Source organism: Neoarius graeffei, chromosome 4, assembly GCF_027579695.1.
Source record: "Neoarius graeffei isolate fNeoGra1 chromosome 4, fNeoGra1.pri, whole genome shotgun sequence".
Classification (NCBI taxonomy): Eukaryota; Metazoa; Chordata; class Actinopteri; order Siluriformes; family Ariidae; genus Neoarius; species Neoarius graeffei.
The window spans coordinates 82,078,252-82,098,118 of record NC_083572.1 but is presented as its reverse complement, the minus strand read 5'-3'; the positions used below and the strand labels follow the sequence as shown (position 1 = coordinate 82,098,118).

At 44.5% G+C, this 19,867-nt stretch overlaps 1 protein-coding gene across 5 annotated transcripts in view; it reads left to right on the top strand.

Moving 5' to 3' along the window:
• Positions 1–8,864: 8,864 nt before the first annotated feature.
• The window catches only part of evi5b (ecotropic viral integration site 5b), a 183,098-nt gene continuing 172,095 nt past the window's right edge, over positions 8,865–19,867 (top strand). For 3 of the 5 annotated variants that reach the window (XM_060919831.1, XM_060919827.1, XM_060919826.1), the window contains exon 1: positions 8,865–8,927. In XM_060919831.1, coding sequence (XP_060775814.1) covers positions 8,925–8,927 — 3 coding nt within the window. In that variant the 5' untranslated portion in view covers positions 8,865–8,924. Of the gene's footprint in view, positions 8,928–15,863; positions 16,048–19,867 lie in introns of those variants that run through there. The other 2 variants (XM_060919828.1, XM_060919830.1) reach the window with 1 other exon arrangement.

Here is a 19,867-nt window from a genome sequence, read left to right as displayed (position 1 = left end):
ACTGTGGGGGAAACCGGAGCACCCGGAGGAAACCCACGCGGACACGGGGAGAACATGCAAACTCCGCACAGAAAGGCCCTCGCCGGCCACTGGGCTCGAACCCGGACCTTCTTGCTGTGAGGCGACAGCGCTAACCACTACACCACCGTGCCGCCCAATTACGCGATAACATTGAAGAAATTTGCAGAAAACCACCAGGTCGTGTTCTCATAAACAAACCAGTGCTGATGTAGGATTCAGAGGGAGGCGTCCCACAGATGACGTCACGAAAATCAATGTTTGCCGGGAAATCCAAATGCCAAGTTTTTTCAGAGGCGGACCAATTCGCCTCAAATGGCTCGATTTCAACTGAATTTTTCTGGTATTGCACAAGGTAAAAAAAAAATTGCAGAGAATGCAGAATGTTACAGATATTTGACCAAAGTTTAATATAAAATAGGAGAATTACATTGATCTTGCTCCTGAATTTACCCGTGATATGCACTTTAAGGTCGAGGCCTTTTACAGCTACAGACCAAAGTCCATCCATCAGCATTTGGTGGCACGGTGGTGTAGTGGTTAGCACTGTCACCTCACAGCAAGAAGGTTCCAGGTTCGAAGCCAGCGAGGGCCTTTCTGTGTGGAGTTTGCATGTTCTGCGTGGGTTTCCTCCGGGTGCTCTGGTTTCCCCCACAGTCCAAAGACATGCAGTTAGGTTAAACTGGGGCGGCCTTGGGCTGAAGTGCCCTTGAGCAAGGTACCTGACCCCTGACTGCTCCCCGGCCGCTCTAGTGTGGCTGCCCACTGCTCTGGGTGTGTGTGCTCACTGCTTCAGATGGGTTAAATACAGAGGATGAATTTCACTGTGCTTGAAGTGTGCATGTGAAAAATAAAGGTTTCTTCTTCTTCCATTATCCGTAACCGCTTATCCTGTGCAGGGTCACAGGCAAGCTGGAGCCTATCCCAGCTGACTGTGGGTGAGAGGCAGGGTACACCCTGGACAAGTCGCCAGATCATCACAGGGCTGACACATAGAGACAAACAACCATTCACACTCACATTCACACCTACGGTCAATTTAGAGCCACCAATTAGCCTAACCTGCATGTCTTTGGACTGTTGGGGAAACTGAAGCACCCGGAGAAACCCACATAGACATGGGGAGAACATACAAACTCCACACAGAAAGGCCCTCGTCACCCACTGGGCTCGAACCCAGGACCTTCTTGCTGTGAGGCAACAGTGCTAACCACTACACCACTGTACCGCCCTCAGACCAAAGTCATATAAATAAAAATTTATGGTGAAAATAAGAAATACCATTACCGACTTGCTCAACTAAGACTGATTTGACTTCACTGATTGTGGGTTGACTCTCATTACAACAGGATAGGTGTTATAACTTGTGCAACATACATGTATCGTACATACATGCATTTTCACTGATAAAAGGCTAATTAAATAATCAGATGAACTGAGACAATCACATTCTGAAGCAAATTAAATAATCTTATACCGGTAACTTAAACACACAATACAAGTTACATGTATTAATCTAAATGCAGGTAAACAACGTGTTTTTGTATCCAAATGAGAGTCGGAGCTTACCAGTCTGTGTTCTCGCTTCTTGAAGGCCGATCTTGCAGCTGATTGTTTTTGAAACAATCTGACTTTCAGTTGTTCGTTCGGTTCTCCGTTCATTCGCTTCTTCTACGTAAGGGCGAGATGGCAGCAATATCCAGTTTAATAATAAGACGGCTGCTCCACTCATTCACTTTTCTTCATACGGTGTATTCCGCCATTACTGCTCGGCTCAGGCAATTACTAAAACCCAGGACGGACCGGGATGTCACCGGTTTTAGCAACAACTACAGGGAAGTCACTGCCCGAGCGATATGTCACGTCCTGTTCCGTCCCGGGTTTTAGCAACAACCCTTGGCTCACTCCGGGAGGACTGGTGCAACTGAACTCACTTTCCTTTTAAAAAAATAAAATAAAATAAATACTTTCCTTTTCTTGTAGTTTTCTTTTTCTTTAATTGTTGGTACTGCACCCTCTTTCAATACAGGCTTATAGCCAACGCTCCTCAACAGATCAGAGGTTTCGTACGAGTCCTCAGTAAAATGTGCAGAGCAGAGGAGAGAACACTTCGTAGGTGCCCAATGTGTCCGTGAACTTCTGGCAAAATGCGTCCAAATCTTTGCAGTTTGAACATTCTTGGGCTATGAATGCAACGTAAATCCACCTTCTGTCATGTTGCTGCACCGGCCAGCAACACATCTACGTTGCATGGTGATAAATTAGCTCAAAATGGAGGATCGGAGTTGCAGTCAGCTCTGTGTTTTAGTATAGCGGAAATGGAGATGAGACCGATAGACTTCCTGCTGTGACGTTACGGACGTCAAGGTCATTCACTCAGACCGCTACCTATATGAATCACTTTAATCATAAAAATGACTATATTAGATTTATTGTTAACACTTAAAATTATTCCTGTGCCATTCTTAAGGTCTCAAGGCATTTATAAACGAAAGTGAGGCCATGGCTCTGCGTATATGCTTTAAAGAATTTGAATGACTTTAAACCTGAGCTAATTCTATCCCTAATCTATCCCCAATGAGCGAGCCTGTGGCGACGGTGGCAAGGAAAAACTCCCTCAGCTGACATGAGGAAGAAACCTTGAGAGGAGCCAGACTCAAAAGGGAACCCATCCTCATCTGGGTGACAACAGACAACATGATTATAACATTAACAGTTTTAACTTTGTCAGTTTCGTCAATGTTGTAACTCTTCAATTTTATTCCTAATCTATCCCCAGTGAGCAAGCCTGTGGCGACGGTGGCAAGGAAAAACTCCCTCAGATGACATGAGGAAGAAACCTCGAGAGGACCCAGACTCAAAAGGGAATCCATCCTCATTTGGGCAACAATAGACAACATGACTATAACATTAACAGTTTTAACATGAAGTCAATTTCGTTGACGTTATAACTTTTTAATTGATGGAAACTTGAGTGCAAAGCTGCAGTCCTAAAGTTAGCAAGTCAATTGTAGTCCTCAGCCATAAAAGCATTACTGTAAGTGTGCAGAGAATCTTCCAAGTGTGACTTTCGACTGTCCATATGGGGCCGTCCTCCACAGGAGGTTTCACAAAAGAAAAAAAAGACGCTTTCATTTCCTTCCTACACTACATTATTATCTATAATACATTTTCTCCTGTTTTTGCAGCAGATTATCTTGTTCGGCAATTATACCACCTACCTGCTGGATGCTCCAGACCATCCCTCTACATTACAGGCAGTTAGCAGACACTCTTATCCAGAGCAACATACAACAGGACCCTTACTAGGGAGCAGTTGGGGATTAGGTAGCTTGTTCAAGGACATTTCAGCCATTCTTGCTGGTCCAGGAAATCAAACCAATGACCTTTTGCTCCCAAAGCTGTTTCTCTAACCTCGAGACCTCCTCCCCATCATCACGACTACATAGCATCTGCTCATGTACCAATAGCAAGGGTTATTACCATCCTCAAAAAGCCAACACCAGATACACTAAAAGGTCAGAAGTTTGTGCACACCTTACCCATATGTGATTCTTCCCCAAACTGTTGCCACGGAATTGTACAGAAGGTTTTTTTATGCTGTAACCTTACATTCCAGGCGTTCAGCAGATGTTTTTATCCAGAGCAACATACAACAGAGCTGCCTGGGGAGCAGTTGAGGATTAGGTGCCTTGCTCAAGGGCACTTCAGCCATTCCTGCTGGCCCAAGGAATTGGACCAGTGACCTTTTGGTCCCAAAGCTGCTTCTTTAACCATTAGGCCATAACCTTACATTCTCCCATCACTGGAATGAAGATGATCAAACCCATTCCAGCATGGTAATGCCCCGTGCACAAAATGAGCTATATGAATTCATGGCTTGCCAAGGTTGGAGTGGAAGAACTCAAACGGCCTCCACAGAATCCTGACCTCAACCCCACTCAACACCTTTGCGATGAACTGGAACACTCACTAAGCACCAGACCTCCTCACCTGACATCAGAGCCTGACCTCACTAACGCTGTTATGGCTGATGAACACAAATCCCCACAACCATCCAATATCCATGTTCTGATATCTAGTAGAAAGCCTTCCCAGGAGAGTGGAGGATGTTACAGCAGCAAAGGAAGGAGCAAATCCATATCATTGTTCATAGTTGTGTAATAGGATGTTCAATATGCACATGTGAGTGTGATGGTCCGGTGTCCACATACTTGTGGCCATATAGTGTACAATCTAATGTATGTGTGTCAAACTAAATGCCTGTGGGTTGCCAAATGTAACATTTAAAAAAAATAAATTTCTTTTGGAATATTTTCAGACATTCTGATACATTTAGACAGAAATTCATGTCAAATAAAAATAAATAAAATAAAAAAGATCTACTCTTCTTTTCTAAAGATGATCATTACAGATTATTACAAAGTAAATACTGTGCAAACATATTATTTTACATGGATAATCAGCAACACTGAATGTGTGTTATGTTAACCTTCACAAGTAAGCATTTAGAACTGACAAAAAAAATATTTCAGAGGGGTTCAAGTCCCAAATGAACTCCTTACACCCTATGAGTCTAAGTGTTGGACTTTAGTGTGATTCATTGATTGATTCTAACTCCTGAAATGGATCAACCACTGTAGAAACAGGCTTATATAGTAGAAAAAAATCAATAAAATTTGATGGAGCACAAAGACAAGTGTGATGAGAGATGAAGGACATGTACAGTATGTTATTAGCACAGGTAATTCCATGTTATATATATATATATATATATATATATATATATATATATATATATATATATATGGGTGGTGTAGTGGTTAGCGCTGTTGCCTCACAGCAAGAAGGTCCGGGTTCGAGCCCAGTGGCCGACGAGGGCCTTTCTGTGTGGAGTTTGCATGTTCTCCCAGTGTCCGCATGGGTTTCCTCCGGGTGCTCCGGTTTCCCCCACAGTCCAAAGACATGCAGGTTAGGTTAACTGGTGACTCTAAATTGAGCGTAGGTGTGAATGTGAGTGTGAATGGTTGTCTGTGTCTATGTATCAGCCCTGTGATGACCTGGTGACTTGTCCAGGGTGTACCCCACCTTTCACCCGTAGTCAGCTGGGATAGGCTCCAGCTTGCCTGCGACCCTGTAGAACAGGATACAGCGGCTAGAGATAATGAGATGAGAGATGAGATTTTATATATATATATATATATATATATATATATATATATATATATATATATATATATATATAAAGCTCTAATCAGTAATCAGTCTAACAAATATAACCTAATAGTTGATACAGTTGAATAGTTTATGTCTGCACTTCTCTTTTCCAGAAATGTCCTATACTACTTTTAGAAAACATGTTTAAAAATGAATAGTTGTAGATTATGGCCCTTTAAAGGCTCACAAAATACTGAGGTGGCCCTGGCAAAGAATTTGAGTTTGACGCTCCTGATCTAAGGTGTGACTGAGGGAACAGAACAGGGAACATATGACAAAGAGATGTAGACAAAGGAGCAAAACAGAGCTCTCATGAAGGGAAAGAACAAACATAACAGCAAAACAAAGAGACAGCCATATCACTACAGTGATGTGGCCACTCTGACAGCTTCAGCCATCAAAGTATCTAGGGAACATTACAGTAGTGGTTTCCCGTTGCCTTCTACTGGATTATTATAGAGGTTTTCTCCTCTCAACCATTCACACTCACCCCTATGGACAATTTAGAGCCACCAATTAACCTAACCTGCATGTCTTTGGACTGTGGGGGAAACCGGAGCACCCAGAGGAAACCCACACAGACACGAGGAGAACATGCGAACTCCACACAGAAAGGCCCCCGTCGGCCACTGGGCTTGAACCCAGAACCTTCTTGTTGGGAGGCCACAGTGCTAACCACTTACACCACCAACAAAAAGACAACAATTAAAAAAAAAAAAGTTAATGTTGTTCACGGCAGCGCCTTAAATAATAATTATAGTAATTAAATATTAATAATTATTCTTAAATAGGGGCTAATGTTCCAGAATTACACATGAAAATGAAAACTAAGAATTAATGACATTTGCAGAAGAACAGTGTATTATAAATATTATATAGTCTGGGTGGAAAATATTTATCAGCAGCTAGATCAATGCTTCATTAAAGAAAGAAAAAAGAAAGAAAGCACAACTTTATTCATCACACACTTGTGAAATTTCCTCTCTGTATTTAACCCATCTGAAGCAGTGAGCACACACATATACCCAGAGCAATGGGCAGCCACGCTAACAGCACCTGGGGAGCAGTTGGGAGTTTGGTGCCTCGCTCAAGGGCACCTCAGCCCAAGGCCGTCCCATATTAACCTAACCGCATGTCTTTGGAGTGTGGGGGAAACTGGAGCACCCGGAGGAAACCCACGCAGACACGGGGAGAACATGCAAACTCCACACAGAAAAGCCCTTGCCGGCCGCTGGGTTCAAACCCAGAACCTTCTTGCTGTGAGGCGACCGTGCTAACCACTACACCACCGTGCCGCCCGTTATTCTAATATTAGGACCTGAACAGTATTGTGCGCAATTCCTCAAAATCTCTTATACTACACTGAGATTAGACATCTGTGGGAACCCATTTTTTGCATGGACAAATATATTAAAATAGAAGATTGTAATTTTGATCAATAACCCCAAATCAGAAAAAGTTGGGATGGTATGGAAAATGCAAATAAATAAAGAAAGCAGTGATTTCTTTACTTTGACTTGTATTTCATTGCAGACAGTATGAACCCAAGATATTTCATGTTTTTTCTGGTCAACTTCATTTCATTTGTTAATATACATCTATTCCTGTGTTTCAGGCCTGCAACACATTCCAACAAAAGTTGGGACGGGGGCAATTTAGGGCGAGTAAGGAGGTAAACAATTAAATAATGATGTGATTTGAAACAGATGATGTCAACAGATGATTGTAATCATGATTTAGTACAAAATCAGTATCCAGGAAAGGCCTAGTCTTTGAGGAGCAAAGATGGGCTGAGAATTGCAAACCTTTGTTAAGCACTGCAATACAGAAGTACATCCACAAATGCCAGTTAAAAAGTGACTGTGCAACAAAGGAAGCCTTATGTTAACTCTGTCCAGAAGCACCGTCAAACGCTCTGGGCTCGGAGGCATCTGGGATGGACCATCACACAGTGGAAACATGTATTGTGGTCAGATGAATCAGTGTTCTGGATCTTTTTTTTTCTTAATAGAAGAAATGGACACTGTGTGCTCTGGGCCATAAACGAAAAGGACCATCCAGACTGTTACCAGCAACAAGTTCAGGGTCTGTCATGGTATGGGGTTGTGTCTGTGTCCTTGGCAAAGGTACTGTAACTTACACTTCTGTGATGGCAGCATTAATGCAGAAAAGTACACTGAGATTTTGGAGAAACATATGCTGCCTTGCACACCTTAATACCTGTTTGCAGGAAGAATGGGGCAAAATAACACCTGAAACGCTTCATCACTTGGTGTCTTCAGTCCCTAAACATCTTTTAAGTGTTGTGAGAAGGAATGGCAGCATTATAACGTGGTAAATGCTTTACTGTCCCAACTTTTTTTTGTGTTACAAGAATCAAAATTGAAATGGGTTTATTTTGAAAAAAACAAAACAAAACCCCAAAACATTAAAATTCATGAGGTAAAACATCAAATAATATGGTGTCGTACTATGTTGTGTGCAATAAAGGTCAAAGATTATTTACAAATCAATGTTTTCAGTTTTGGGCAGCATGGTGGTGTAGTGGTTAACGCTGTCGCCTCACAGCAAGAAGGTCTGGGTTCGAGCCCCGTGGCTGGTGAGGGCCTTTCTGTGCGGAGTTTGCATGTTCTCCCCGTGTCCGCGTGGGTTTCCTCCGGGTGCTCCGGTTTCCCCCACAGTCCAAAGACATGCAGGTTAAGTTAACTGGCGACTCTAAATTGACCATAGGTGTGAGTGTGAATGGTTGTCTGTGTCTATGTGTCAGCCCTGTGATGACCTGGTGACTTGTCCAGGGTGTACCCCGCCTTTCGCCCGTAGTCAGCTGGGATAGGCTCCAGCTTGCCTGCGACCCTGTAGAAGGATAAAGCGGCTAGAGATAATGAGATGAGAGATTATTTACAAATCAATGTTTTCAGTTTTGGGCGGCACAGCGGTGTAGTGGTTAGCACTGTTGCCTCACAGCAAGAAGGTTCTGGGTTCGAGCCCAGTGACTGATGAGGGCCTTTCTGTGCGGAGTTTGCATGTTCTCCCCATGTCTGCGTGGGTTTGCTACGGTTTCCCCCACAGTCCAAAGACATGCAGGTTAGGCTAACTGGTGGTTCCAAATTGACCGTAGGTGTGAACATGAGTATAAATGGTTGTTTGTCTCTGTGTGTCAGCCCTGTGATGATCTGGTGACTTGTCCAGGGTGTACCCTGTCTCTCGGCCTTGTCAGCTGGGATAGGCTCCAGCTTGCCTGCGACCCTGCACAGGATAAGTGGTTATGGATAATGGATGGATGTTTTCAGTTTTAATTTCAACACACAGTCCCATATTTTTCTGATTTGGGGTTGTAGTTTTTCTCTGGTTATTTTTTTAATCCTTGGCTTATCTTGGTTACGTAATCATTATACACCCAAGCATATAGCCTCGAATAGACAGATATGCATACAACTCTTCCTCTTTAGCTATTTCTGAGCTTGAAATAGCAACCACCAAAATGAGAACACGGTATCATAAGGCTACGTCACTAATTCCTCTTTAGAAAAGCATGGGTGTGTCTAACATCATAACTACCATTAGATCAACGTCAACACTTCCACGAAAAACCAGAAAAGTTGGTTTCCTATGTCACCACCACTAAATTAGAACTGTCGCTGTGCTCAGACTTGTAAGATCTACAGATCTACAGGAGTGTTTCCCTTCTGATGGTAAGCTGTTTTATTCATTTTTATTACTAGTTCTGAAAAATGAGATGAAGTAGAACTATTATGATTTTAGTCCAGAAACTAAATAACAGGAAACATGCCTAAACGCAGTCAGGCTGTCTCAGGATTTACTTGAAATGTTTTTCCTGTGACATTCCACTCTATGTAGTGTTTAATACTACTTACAGCGGTGTAATGCTTAATCGTTTAGGATATAAGATTCACCTTAGTACCCTACTATGTATTCATCACCTTAGTATACAGACTCTGATGCCTTAAACAGAGCAACTTTCTAATTCCATTTTTCTATTATTTACAACCTGGTCTTGATACACTTTGTAAAATGCTTCAATATAAATGGTCAACATGCTGTACTACATGCTGATATTTGGTCCAGAGTGTAAAGCATGAGGTATAAAGAAGGATAATAGCAATATTTTTGAATGTCAGTTCAATGTAGTACTGAGGTCAAAGCTTTAAAAAAATAAATAAATCAAACCCAGGCTCAACACAACTGTTAAGTATGACATAGAGCTGATGCTGAAGCTGAGGCTGATGAAGGACAACTTCTGAAGTGCATCCTCGCTGAATGTGAAGCAAGTGTTCGTGAAACACACTGCATGGTTCCTTGTTATGTGTGTCGTGTGGAGGAGCCAGGCTGTGATTGTCTCGTTCCACACTGCAGCATAGTTGAGTCATTTCCTGTCTTTAAGACTTGATGCAGGACATCAATTAATATGTAAGTTTAATAGCTGAGTTAGAGCAAAGAAAATTACCAAACTGTGCTGCTCACTGATCTAAGCAGAGCCTGAAACTGTACTGTAACACCAAATGTTTTCTAACTAGGGCAAGTTTCTTGCCCAAACTGATAACTACATCATCAGTTTTTCTTTGGCTAATCAGACACAAGGTACGTTACCACACTTGCCAGAGCGGTTGGGGGTTTAGGTGCCTTGCTCGAGGGCATTTGACCCACTCCTGCTGGTTCAGGGAATTGAACCAGTGCCCTTTTGGTCCCAAAGCTGTTTCCTCTAAACATTTGGCCATGGCTTCCCACTAACAGGACTTAGATTAAAACATGAAGCATAACATTTAAAGGATTTATTGATCTAAAGCTCATTTTCTATGTAATTTCTAGAAAATTCTATATAAAAGTTAGATTATGTTACTCTTATTAATCTCTGTCAATATACTTTTGTCCATTTTTAGTAAAATTAGCATAACCATTTTCATTTGAGGAACTCTTTCCTTTTTCTCAGTTGTTCTGATTTCTCTTATGCGGATGCTTAAATTTTTGTAATTTTAAGCCACTGTATGTGTGGAGTTTCACATTTTCTCTTCATATCAACATGGGTTTCCTCCAGGTTCTCTGGTTTCTTCCCACTGTCCAAAAACATGCCAGTCGGTGGATTGTTTCCTTGTTCTAAATTTCCCCTAAGTGAGAATAAACATGTACGTGGTGTCCTTTCTTGCTTCACACCCAGTGTTCTCATGATATGCTCCAGATCCACTGCAACCCTGAACAGAATAAAGCAGTTACTGAAACTGAATGAATGAAAAAAATACCCACATTTTTAAATGAGCTTAAAAGATAAAAAAAAGAAAAGGTAAAAATTTAGTGTCACTAACTCACCCACTGGTATGTTTTTGGAGGTGGGATAAAACCAAAGAACCCAGAGAAAACACACACAGACATGGGAAGAACATGTAAAACTCCTCATAGGCTGTAACCCGAGCTCAGGATCAAAAGGGGGACCATAGAGCTGTGAGGTTGCAGTGATAATAAATTGATTTAGTGTAACATGTCACACCTGATTCATTGTTGACGTTTATACCTATTATAGCAAGATGTGCATTAATGGAACTGGGATGTGAAAAGTGAGAAATACTATGCGTGAGGCAAAGATAAGGACCACAGCAATGTATAATACTGTATTAATGAAAGTTTTATATTGTATTGAAGTTAAATTTTTTTTTTATTTAAGTAAACCCAACCTTCAACCCAAAGAAAGTTCAAGATCTGTGCATGTCTACACTGATAGGTGAAATGAATAACATTGATTATGTTGTTACAGTGACACCTGTCAAGGGGTGGGATATATTAGGCAGCAAGAGAACAGCCAGTTCTTGAAGTTGATGTGCTGGAAGCAGGAAAAACGGACAAGTGTAAGGATCTGAGTGACGTTGAAAAGGACCAAATTGTGATGGCTAAATGACTGGGTCTAAGCATCTCCAAAATGGCACAACTTGTGGGGTGTTCTCAGTATGCAGTGGCTATGCAAGGAAAGACAACCGGTGAACCGGAGACAGGGTTATAGGTGTCAAAGGCTCATTGATTTGCATGGGGCATGAAGAGCCCATATGGTCCAATCTTACAGAAGAGCTTCTGTAGCACAAACTGCTGAAAAAGTTCTTCATCCCACAGCCAGCAAGGGCCACAGGTCACCAGTGATGACATTAACAGTCCATCATTGGTGTGTCTTGGGCATTTAAAACTTGGTGGAGCCCATCCCTCTCCAAGCTTGATCAATGGACAATTTAGAGTAGCCAATTAGCCTAACTGCATATCTTTGCACTGTGGGGGAAACCGGAGCACCTGGAGGAAACCCACACAGACACAGGGAGAGCATGCAAACTCCCTGAAAAAGATAATGCTGGCTAAAACAAAGGTGTCGACATTAACTTTTTCAGCAATCTGTGCTCCAGTAGCTCTTCTGCGGGACTGGAACATATGGGAGAGCCTTGGTTCCCTATGCGAGTCAATAAGCCTTCAACACCCATGACCCTGTCGCTGGTTCACGGTTGTTCTTTCTTGGACCACTTTTGGTAGGTACTAACTCCTGCATACCAGGAATGTGCCATTTTGGAGTTGCTCAGACTCAATCATCTCACCATCACAATTTGGCCCTTGTCATAGTCACTCAGATCCTTACGCTTGCCCAATTTTCCTGCTTCAAACACATCAACTAAAAGAACTAACTGTTCACTTAGATCTTGAACATGCAAACTCCACACAGAAAGGCCCTTGCCGGCCACTGGGCTTGAACCTAGGACTTTCTTACTGTGAGGCAACAGTGCTAACCACTACGCCACTGTGCCACCCCCACACCCATCAGCAATAAAATTAAAAACCCACCAATAAAATATATTCCACCACTTAACAGGTGCCACTGTAATGAGAGAATCAATCTTATTCACGTCACCTGAAAGGGTTTTTAATTTTATTGCTGATTGGTCTGGGGTGGCACAGTGGTTAGCACTGTTGCCTCACAGCAAGAAGATCCTGGGTTTGAGCCCAGCGGCCGCGAGGGCCTTTCTGTGTGGAGTTTACATGTTCTCCTCTTGTCTGCATGGGTTTCCTCTGGTTTCCCCCACAGTCCAAAGACATGCAGGTTAGGTTAATTAGTGGCTCTAAATTGACCGTGATTGTGAATGGTCTCTGTGTCAGCTCTGCGATAACTTGGCGACTTGTCCAGGGTGTACCCCGGCTCTTGACCATATTCAGCTGGGATAGGCTCCAGCTTGTCTGCGACCCTGTAGGATAGGAGAAGCGGTTACAGATAATGGATGGATGGATGGATGGATGATCGGTGTGGAGTGGCACGGTGGTGTAGTGGTTAGCCCTGTCATCTCACAGCAAGAAGGTCCTGGGTTCGAGCCCAGCGGCTGGTGAGGGCCTTTCTGTATGGAGTTTGCATGTTCTCCCCGTGTCTGCATCAGTTTCCTCCACAGTCCAAAGACATGCAGGTTAGGCTAATTGGTGGCTCCAAATTGACCGTAGGTGTGAACATGAGTATAAATGATTGTTTGTCTCTGTGTGTCAGACCTGTGATGATCTGGTGACTTGTCCAGGGTGTACCCAGCTCTCACTTATAGTCATTTGGGATGGGCTCCAACTTGCCTGCGACCCTGTAGAACAGGATAATGGATGGATGGATGCTCACTGTGGGGCGGCACGGTGGTGTAGTGGTTAGCCCTGTCGTCTCACAGCAAGAAGATCCTGGGTTCGAGCCCAGCGGCTGCTGAGGGCCTTTCTGTATGGAGTTTGCATGTTCTCCTCGTGTCTGCATCGGTTTCCTCCACAGTCCAAAGACATGCAGGTTAGGCTAATTGGTGGCTCCAAATTGACCGTAGGTGTGAACATGAGTATAAATGGTTGTTTGTCTCTGTGTGTCAGACCTGTGATGATCTGGTGACTTGTCCAGGGTGTACCAGGCTCTCACCCATAGTCAGTTGGGATGGGCTCCAGCTTGCCTGCGACCCTGTAGAACAGAATAATGGATGGACGGATGATCGGTGTGGGGTGGCACAGTGGTGTAGTAGTTAGCCCTGTCATCTCACAGCAAGAAGGTCCTGGGTTTGAGCCCAGCGGCTGGTGAGGGCCTTTCTGTATGGAGTTTGCATGTTCTCCCTGTGTCTGTATCGGTTTCCTACACAATCCAAAGACATGTAGGTTAGGTTAGTTGGTGGCTCCAAATTGACCGTAGGTGTGAACATGAGTATAAATGGTTGTTTGTCTCTGTGTGTCAGACCTGTGATGATCTGGTGACTTGTCCAGGGTGTACCCGGCTCTCACCCATAGTCAGTTGGGATGGGCTCCAGCTTGCCTGCGACCCTGTAGAACAGAATAATGGATGGACGGATGATCAGTGTGGGGTGGCACGGTGGTGTAGAGGTTAGCCCTGTTGTCTCACAGCAAGAAGGTCCTGGGTTCGAGCCCAGCGGTTGGTGAGGGCCTTTCTGTATGGAGTTTGCATGTTCTCCCCATGTCTGCATCGGTTTCCTCCACAGTCCAAAGACATGCAGGTTAGGCTAATTGGTGGCTCCAAATTGACCGTAGGTGTGAACATGAGTATAAATGATTGTTTGTATCTGTGTGTCAGACCTGTGATGATCTGGTGACTTGTCCAGGGTGTACCAGGCTCTCACCCATAGTCAGTTGGGATGGGCTCCAGGTTGCCTGCGACCCTGTAGAACAGAATAATGGATGGACGGATGATCGGTGTGGGGTGGCACGGTGGTGTAGTGGTTAGCACCGTCATCTCACAGCAAGAAGGTCCTGGGTTCGAGCCCAGCGGCTGGTGAGGGCCTTTCTGTATGGAGTTTGCATGTTCTCCCTGTGTCTGCATCAGTTTCGTCCAAAGACATGCAGGTTAGGTTAATTGGTGGCTCCAAATTGACCGTAGGTGTGAACATGAGTATAAATGATTGTTTGTCTCTGTGTGTCAGACCTGTGATGATCTGGTGACTTGTCCAGGGTGTACCAGGCTCTCACCTATAGTCAGTTGGGATGGGCTCCAGCTTGCCTGCGACCCTGTAGAACAGAATAATGGATGGACGGATGATCGGTGTGGGGCGGCACAGTGGTGTAGTGGTTAGCCCTGTCGTCAGACAGCAAGAAGGTCCTGGGTTCGAGCCCAGTGGCTGCTGAGGGCCTCTCTGTATGGAGTTTGCATGTTCTCCCCGTGTCTGCATCGGTTTCCTCCACAGTCCAAAGACATGCAGGTTAGACTAATTGGTGGCTCCAAATTGACCGTAGGTGTGAACATGAGTATAAATGATTGTTTGTCTCTGTGTGTCAGACCTGTGATGATCTGGTGACTTGTCCAGGGTGTACCAGGCTCTCACCTATAGTCAGTTGGGATGGGCTCCAGCTTGCCTGCGACCCTGTAGAACAGAATAATGGATGGACGGATGATCGGTGTGGGGCGGCACAGTGGTGTAGTGGTTAGCCCTGTCGTCAGACAGCAAGAAGGTCCTGGGTTCGAGCCCAGTGGCTGCTGAGGGCCTCTCTGTATGGAGTTTGAATGTTCTCCCCGTGTCTGCATCGGTTTCCTCCACAGTCCAAAGACATGCAGGTTAGGCTAATTGGTGGCTTCAAATTGACCGTAGGTGTGAACATGAGTATGGTTGTTTGTCTCTGTGTGTCAGACCTGTGATGATCTGTGACTTGTCCATGGTTTACCCGGCTCTCACCCATAGTCAGTTGGGATGGGCTCCAGCTTGCCTGCAACCCTGTAGAACAGAATAATGGATGGACGGATGATCGGTGTGGGGTGGCACGGTGGTGTAGTGGTTAGCCCTGTCGTCTCACAGCAAGATGGTCCTGGGTTCGAGCCCAGTGGCTGGTGAAGGCCTTTCTGTATGGAGTTTGCATGTTCTCCCCATGTCTGCATCAGTTTCCTCCACAGTCCAAAGACATTTAGGTTAGGCTAATTGGTGGCTCCAAATTGACTGTAGGTGTGAACATGAGTATGGTTGTTTGTCTCTGTGTGTCAGACCTGTGATGATCTGTGACTTGTCCATGGTTTACCCGGCTCTCACCCATAGTCAGTTGGGATGGGCTCCAGCTTGCCTGCGACCCTGTAGAACAGAATAATGGATGGACGGATGATCAGTGTGGGGTGGCACGGTGGTGTAGTGGTTAGCCCTGTCGTCTCACAGCAAGATGGTCCTGGGTTCGAGCCCAGCGGTTGCTGAGGGCCTCTCTGTATGGAGTTTGAATGTTCTCCCTGTGTCTGCATCAGTTTCGTCCAAAGACATGCAGGTTAGGTTAATTGGTGGTTCCAAATTGACCGTAGGTGTGAACATGAGTATAAATGGTTGTTTGTCTCTGTGTGTCAGACCTGTGATGATCTGGTGACTTGTCCAGGGTGTACCCGGCTCTCACCCATAGTCAGTTGGGATGGGCTCCAGCTTGACTGCGACCCTGTAGAACAGAATAATGGATGGATGATTGGTGTGTGGCTTCACGAAAGTTTCACAAATTTTTGAACGTGTTTGTGTGTACCAATACTTTGACTCAGCTTTTTCAGACACACAGCAGATGGCAGCATGAGTCTTGAATGAACACGGCGCGCATGCGCAGTCAGCTCCAGGGCAGTGACGTGTGTCTGGCCCATTTGTGCGGCCGTGCTGCGTGTGCGCATCATACACACTCCGGTTCCTGCCTAGCAAGCTTGCTTGAACTCCATGGATCTTGTTGAAACCGTGCCCGGTATGAGAAGCGCCCGTTGACGGTGTTTTGGACGGTGCAGTCCCTCCCGGTGTGTGATCATGCCAGTGCACTTCTGGAGGTTAATGTTTAGCTAAAGGACAGGATTGACCAAAAAAAGCTTCCAAGGTAAAAGTGTTGGAGGTGTTTTCTCCCCCTTTTCCCCAGCTAGGCTGTGCTGCTGTAGCTCAGAGGGAGGTGCATGGCTGCCTGTTGTTGCACAGAGAAGCTGGAACTGTTTTTGTTTTGCTTTGTTTTTTTAAACTTGCTCTTTACACCTGATGCTTTGCTTCATCTTACTGCCTTAACACCATTCATTAGTGTGTTTATCTACAGTGTTTGTTTTTCCTGTTCTGTCTGCAGAACCCATTCACTGCATACTTTAGTGCTTTTTCCTGCTTTAACACACCCATTTGATCGCCTATGTTGTTTATCCAGGGCTTACAGTGTTTGAAAAAGGTGTTAAAACACACTAACCTGTTTAGGACACAGGGATAATGACCGAGCAGGACTGGGGAATGAAGCTCATCAGCAGACAAGTTAGCTGACAAGCTGGTTAGGTTGAATGAATGCTTGTGCGGACCAAAGAGGTATCTGCTGGTTAGTGGGTCTCTGTCTAGCTGTACATATTATTAGGGATCGACCGATATGTTTTTTTCAGGGCCGATACCGATTTATTATGGAATTGGGATGCCGATAACCGATGTCTCATCTCATTATCTCTAGCCACTTTATCCTGTTCTACAGGGTCGCAGGCAAGCTGGAGCCTATCCCAGCTGACTACGGGCGAAAGGCGGGGTACACCCTGGACAAGTCGCCAGGTCATCGCAGGGCTGACACATAGACACAGACAACCATTCACACTCACATTCACACCTACGATCAATTTAGAGTCACCAATTAACCTAACCTGCATGTCTTTGGACTGTGGGGGAAACCGGAGCACCCGGAGGAAACCCACGCGGACACGGGGAGAACATGCAAACTCCACACAGAAAGGCCCTCGCCGGCCACGGGGCTCGAACCCGGACCTTCTTGCTGTGAGGCGACAGCGCTAACCACTACACCACCATGCCGCCATAACCGATATGTGCAACCGATAAATGTAAACATTATAATTCACATGAAATTAAACATAGCCCACACTGACACAGACCTTCATATCCATGAAATGTATGTTTAATTGTAAAATTGAACATGAAATTTTGTGCAGGGAGATGCCAGCAGCATTTGTACAATAAAGTCAAGCATTAGTTAGAATAAAATGAGAAATAAAATAAATATTCACCAATAAAAAAAAAACAACTCCCTACTATTTTACAGCTCACCATTTTCAGTGGAAAATAAATGAAAATGCACTCTGGATTCTTTTACACTAAGAACTAAATAAGACTAACCAACTTCAAGTAGTTTTTAAATAACAAATCAAGTGTAGGGAGCTGCCTGCAGCATTTTTTAAAAAGTAAAATCAAACATAGCCTACTTTATCACTCCCTATTATTTAACAACTTAACAAGTAACCATCTACATTCTAATGCTTTTAATGCCCAAGCCTAATATTCCCAATTTAGGAGGATTATATTGTAGTGAAGGAAGCATTGCATGTAGTTTCAGCGAGACTAGTTGGTTGTAGGCTAATTCAAGTGCTTCCTTCCGTAAGCCAAGTTTGCCTGGCTGCACAGATGCAAATGGACAATTTTAATGAGTAGTAGATGAGGAATGTAAACATATAATGATGTTGTGCTTTTGCAGCTTGTGTGTTTGTGACTTATTGCGGCAACAGCAGCGTGTCCTTACCTTGAAGTGGGATCTGCTTCTGCCCGAGTGCCCATACGGCCACCTTGAAACAGTTCACAGCGTTTAGCTACGCGTGTTGATTGGCGTATCCCTTGTGCCGCTTCTGCCCGAGTGCCCGTACGGCCGCCTTGAAACAGTTCACAGCGTTTAGCTACGCGTGTTGATTGGCGTATCCCTTGTGCCGCTTCTGCCTGAGTGCCCGTACGGCCGCCTTGAAACAGTTCACAGCGTTTAGCTACACGTGTCGATTGGCTATATCTCTTGTGCCAAACAAATCAGATGTTGTGGTGGGCGGGACCGTGTTCTTGAACTCAGAGAGGTGAGTGCAGGAAAGGACATGCAGTGGCAGTCGCGTTAGGAACAAAATGGTTGCAAAAAGGCATGTTATCGGCATATCGGTGGAAATTATGGCCGATACCGATAACCCTAAAAATGCAGAATATCGGCCCGATATATCGGCCAGGCCGATTATCGGTCGACCCCTACATATTATGTCTGTTTACTGTCTTCTATACAAACAATTTTTCTATCCATCCATTATCCTGTGCAGGGTCGTGGGCGAGAGGTGAGGTACACCCTAGGGCTGGGCGATATGGAGAAAAAAATATCTCGATATATTTTTGCTATATCTCGATATACGATATATATCTCGATATCTATGCAGGAAAAACAACCCCCAAAAAACAGACACACCAAATTCAGCAAGGTGTTTCTTTTTTATTGAAGTGCAAACAGGTAGGCAGCCAAGTGCCTAGAGGTAGACAGGTACTAGTAACAAAGTGCTTGTGCACCATTTTTAACATGAATTATCAAACCAAGGAAGTAGTATATTGCCTTATTTTAATTACAAACATAAAACCTGAGGGTAGGCAGTTCTTATAAAGTGCGTCTTAAACGTTTAAGTAACAAAAAAAAACCCCTCATTTCATAAATAATAATTTGACTTATAGAAATAATACATATTGCCTTCCTTTTCCTTAAAAACAAAACTCAAACTCGTCTCACTGCATTAACTCTCAGCCTGGCACACTCCTCGTACAAAAGTTTGTGGCGTACCTGTAAATGGTTGAACAGGTTCGTGGTGCTCGATGCTTTGGTTGCCACCAATTTCTTGCATTCCCGGCAGTAGACCTCTTTCTGTTGTTCGTCCGACGGTTTAAAACCAAAATATCTCCATATAATGGAGCCATTTGTCCTTTTTTTTGGTACGAGTTCTGCCGCCTCCGGGCTTTCTGTGGGCGCCGCCATGTTGAATGAGTTAACACGCCGCCTACACGCGAGGGGAGGGGGTACAAACACACGAAGGAGGCGGGGCGGGCAGCACCATAGCACAGTGAAGGAAATTAAGCACAGTGGCGAAATCATATTAATTTAGAGCATTATCTCGATATATACGATATGCCAAAATCTTTTTCGTGTTCATAAAACATCGATATATCACAAATCTCGATATATCGTCCACCCCTAGTACACCCTGGACAAGTCACCAGATTATTGCAGAGCTGACACATAGAGACAAACAACTATTCACATTCACACACATTAACCTAACCTGCATGTCTTTGGACTACGAGGGAAACCGGAGCACCCGGAGGAAACCCACGGGGAGAACATGCAAACTCCACACAGGAAGGCCCCTGTTGGCCACTGGGCTTGAATCCAGAACCTTCTTGCTGTGAGGCGACAGTGCCCTTCCATCCATCCATTATCTGTAGCCACTTATCCTGTTCTACAGGGTCGCAGGCAAGCTGGAGCCTATCCACACACACACATTCACACCTACGGTCAATTTAGAGTCACCAGTTAACCTAACCTGCATGTCTTTGGACTGTGGGGGAAACCGGAGCACCCGGAGGAAACCCATGCAGACACGGGAGAACATGTAAACTCCACACAGAAAGGCCCCTGTTGGCCACTGGGCTTGAATCCAGAACCTTCTTGCTGTGAGGCGACAGCGCTAACCACTACTCTACTGTGCCACCTATACACAATTTTTTAATTTTTTTTAATTACTCACTCATTCATCTCCAGTAACTGCTTTACATCCTGGTCAGGTGTATCAAGAGCCCATCCTAGGAACACTGAGGCAGGAATACGCTCTGACTTGGATACGAGTCCATCACAGACCACAGTTCACACACAAGGGCAATTT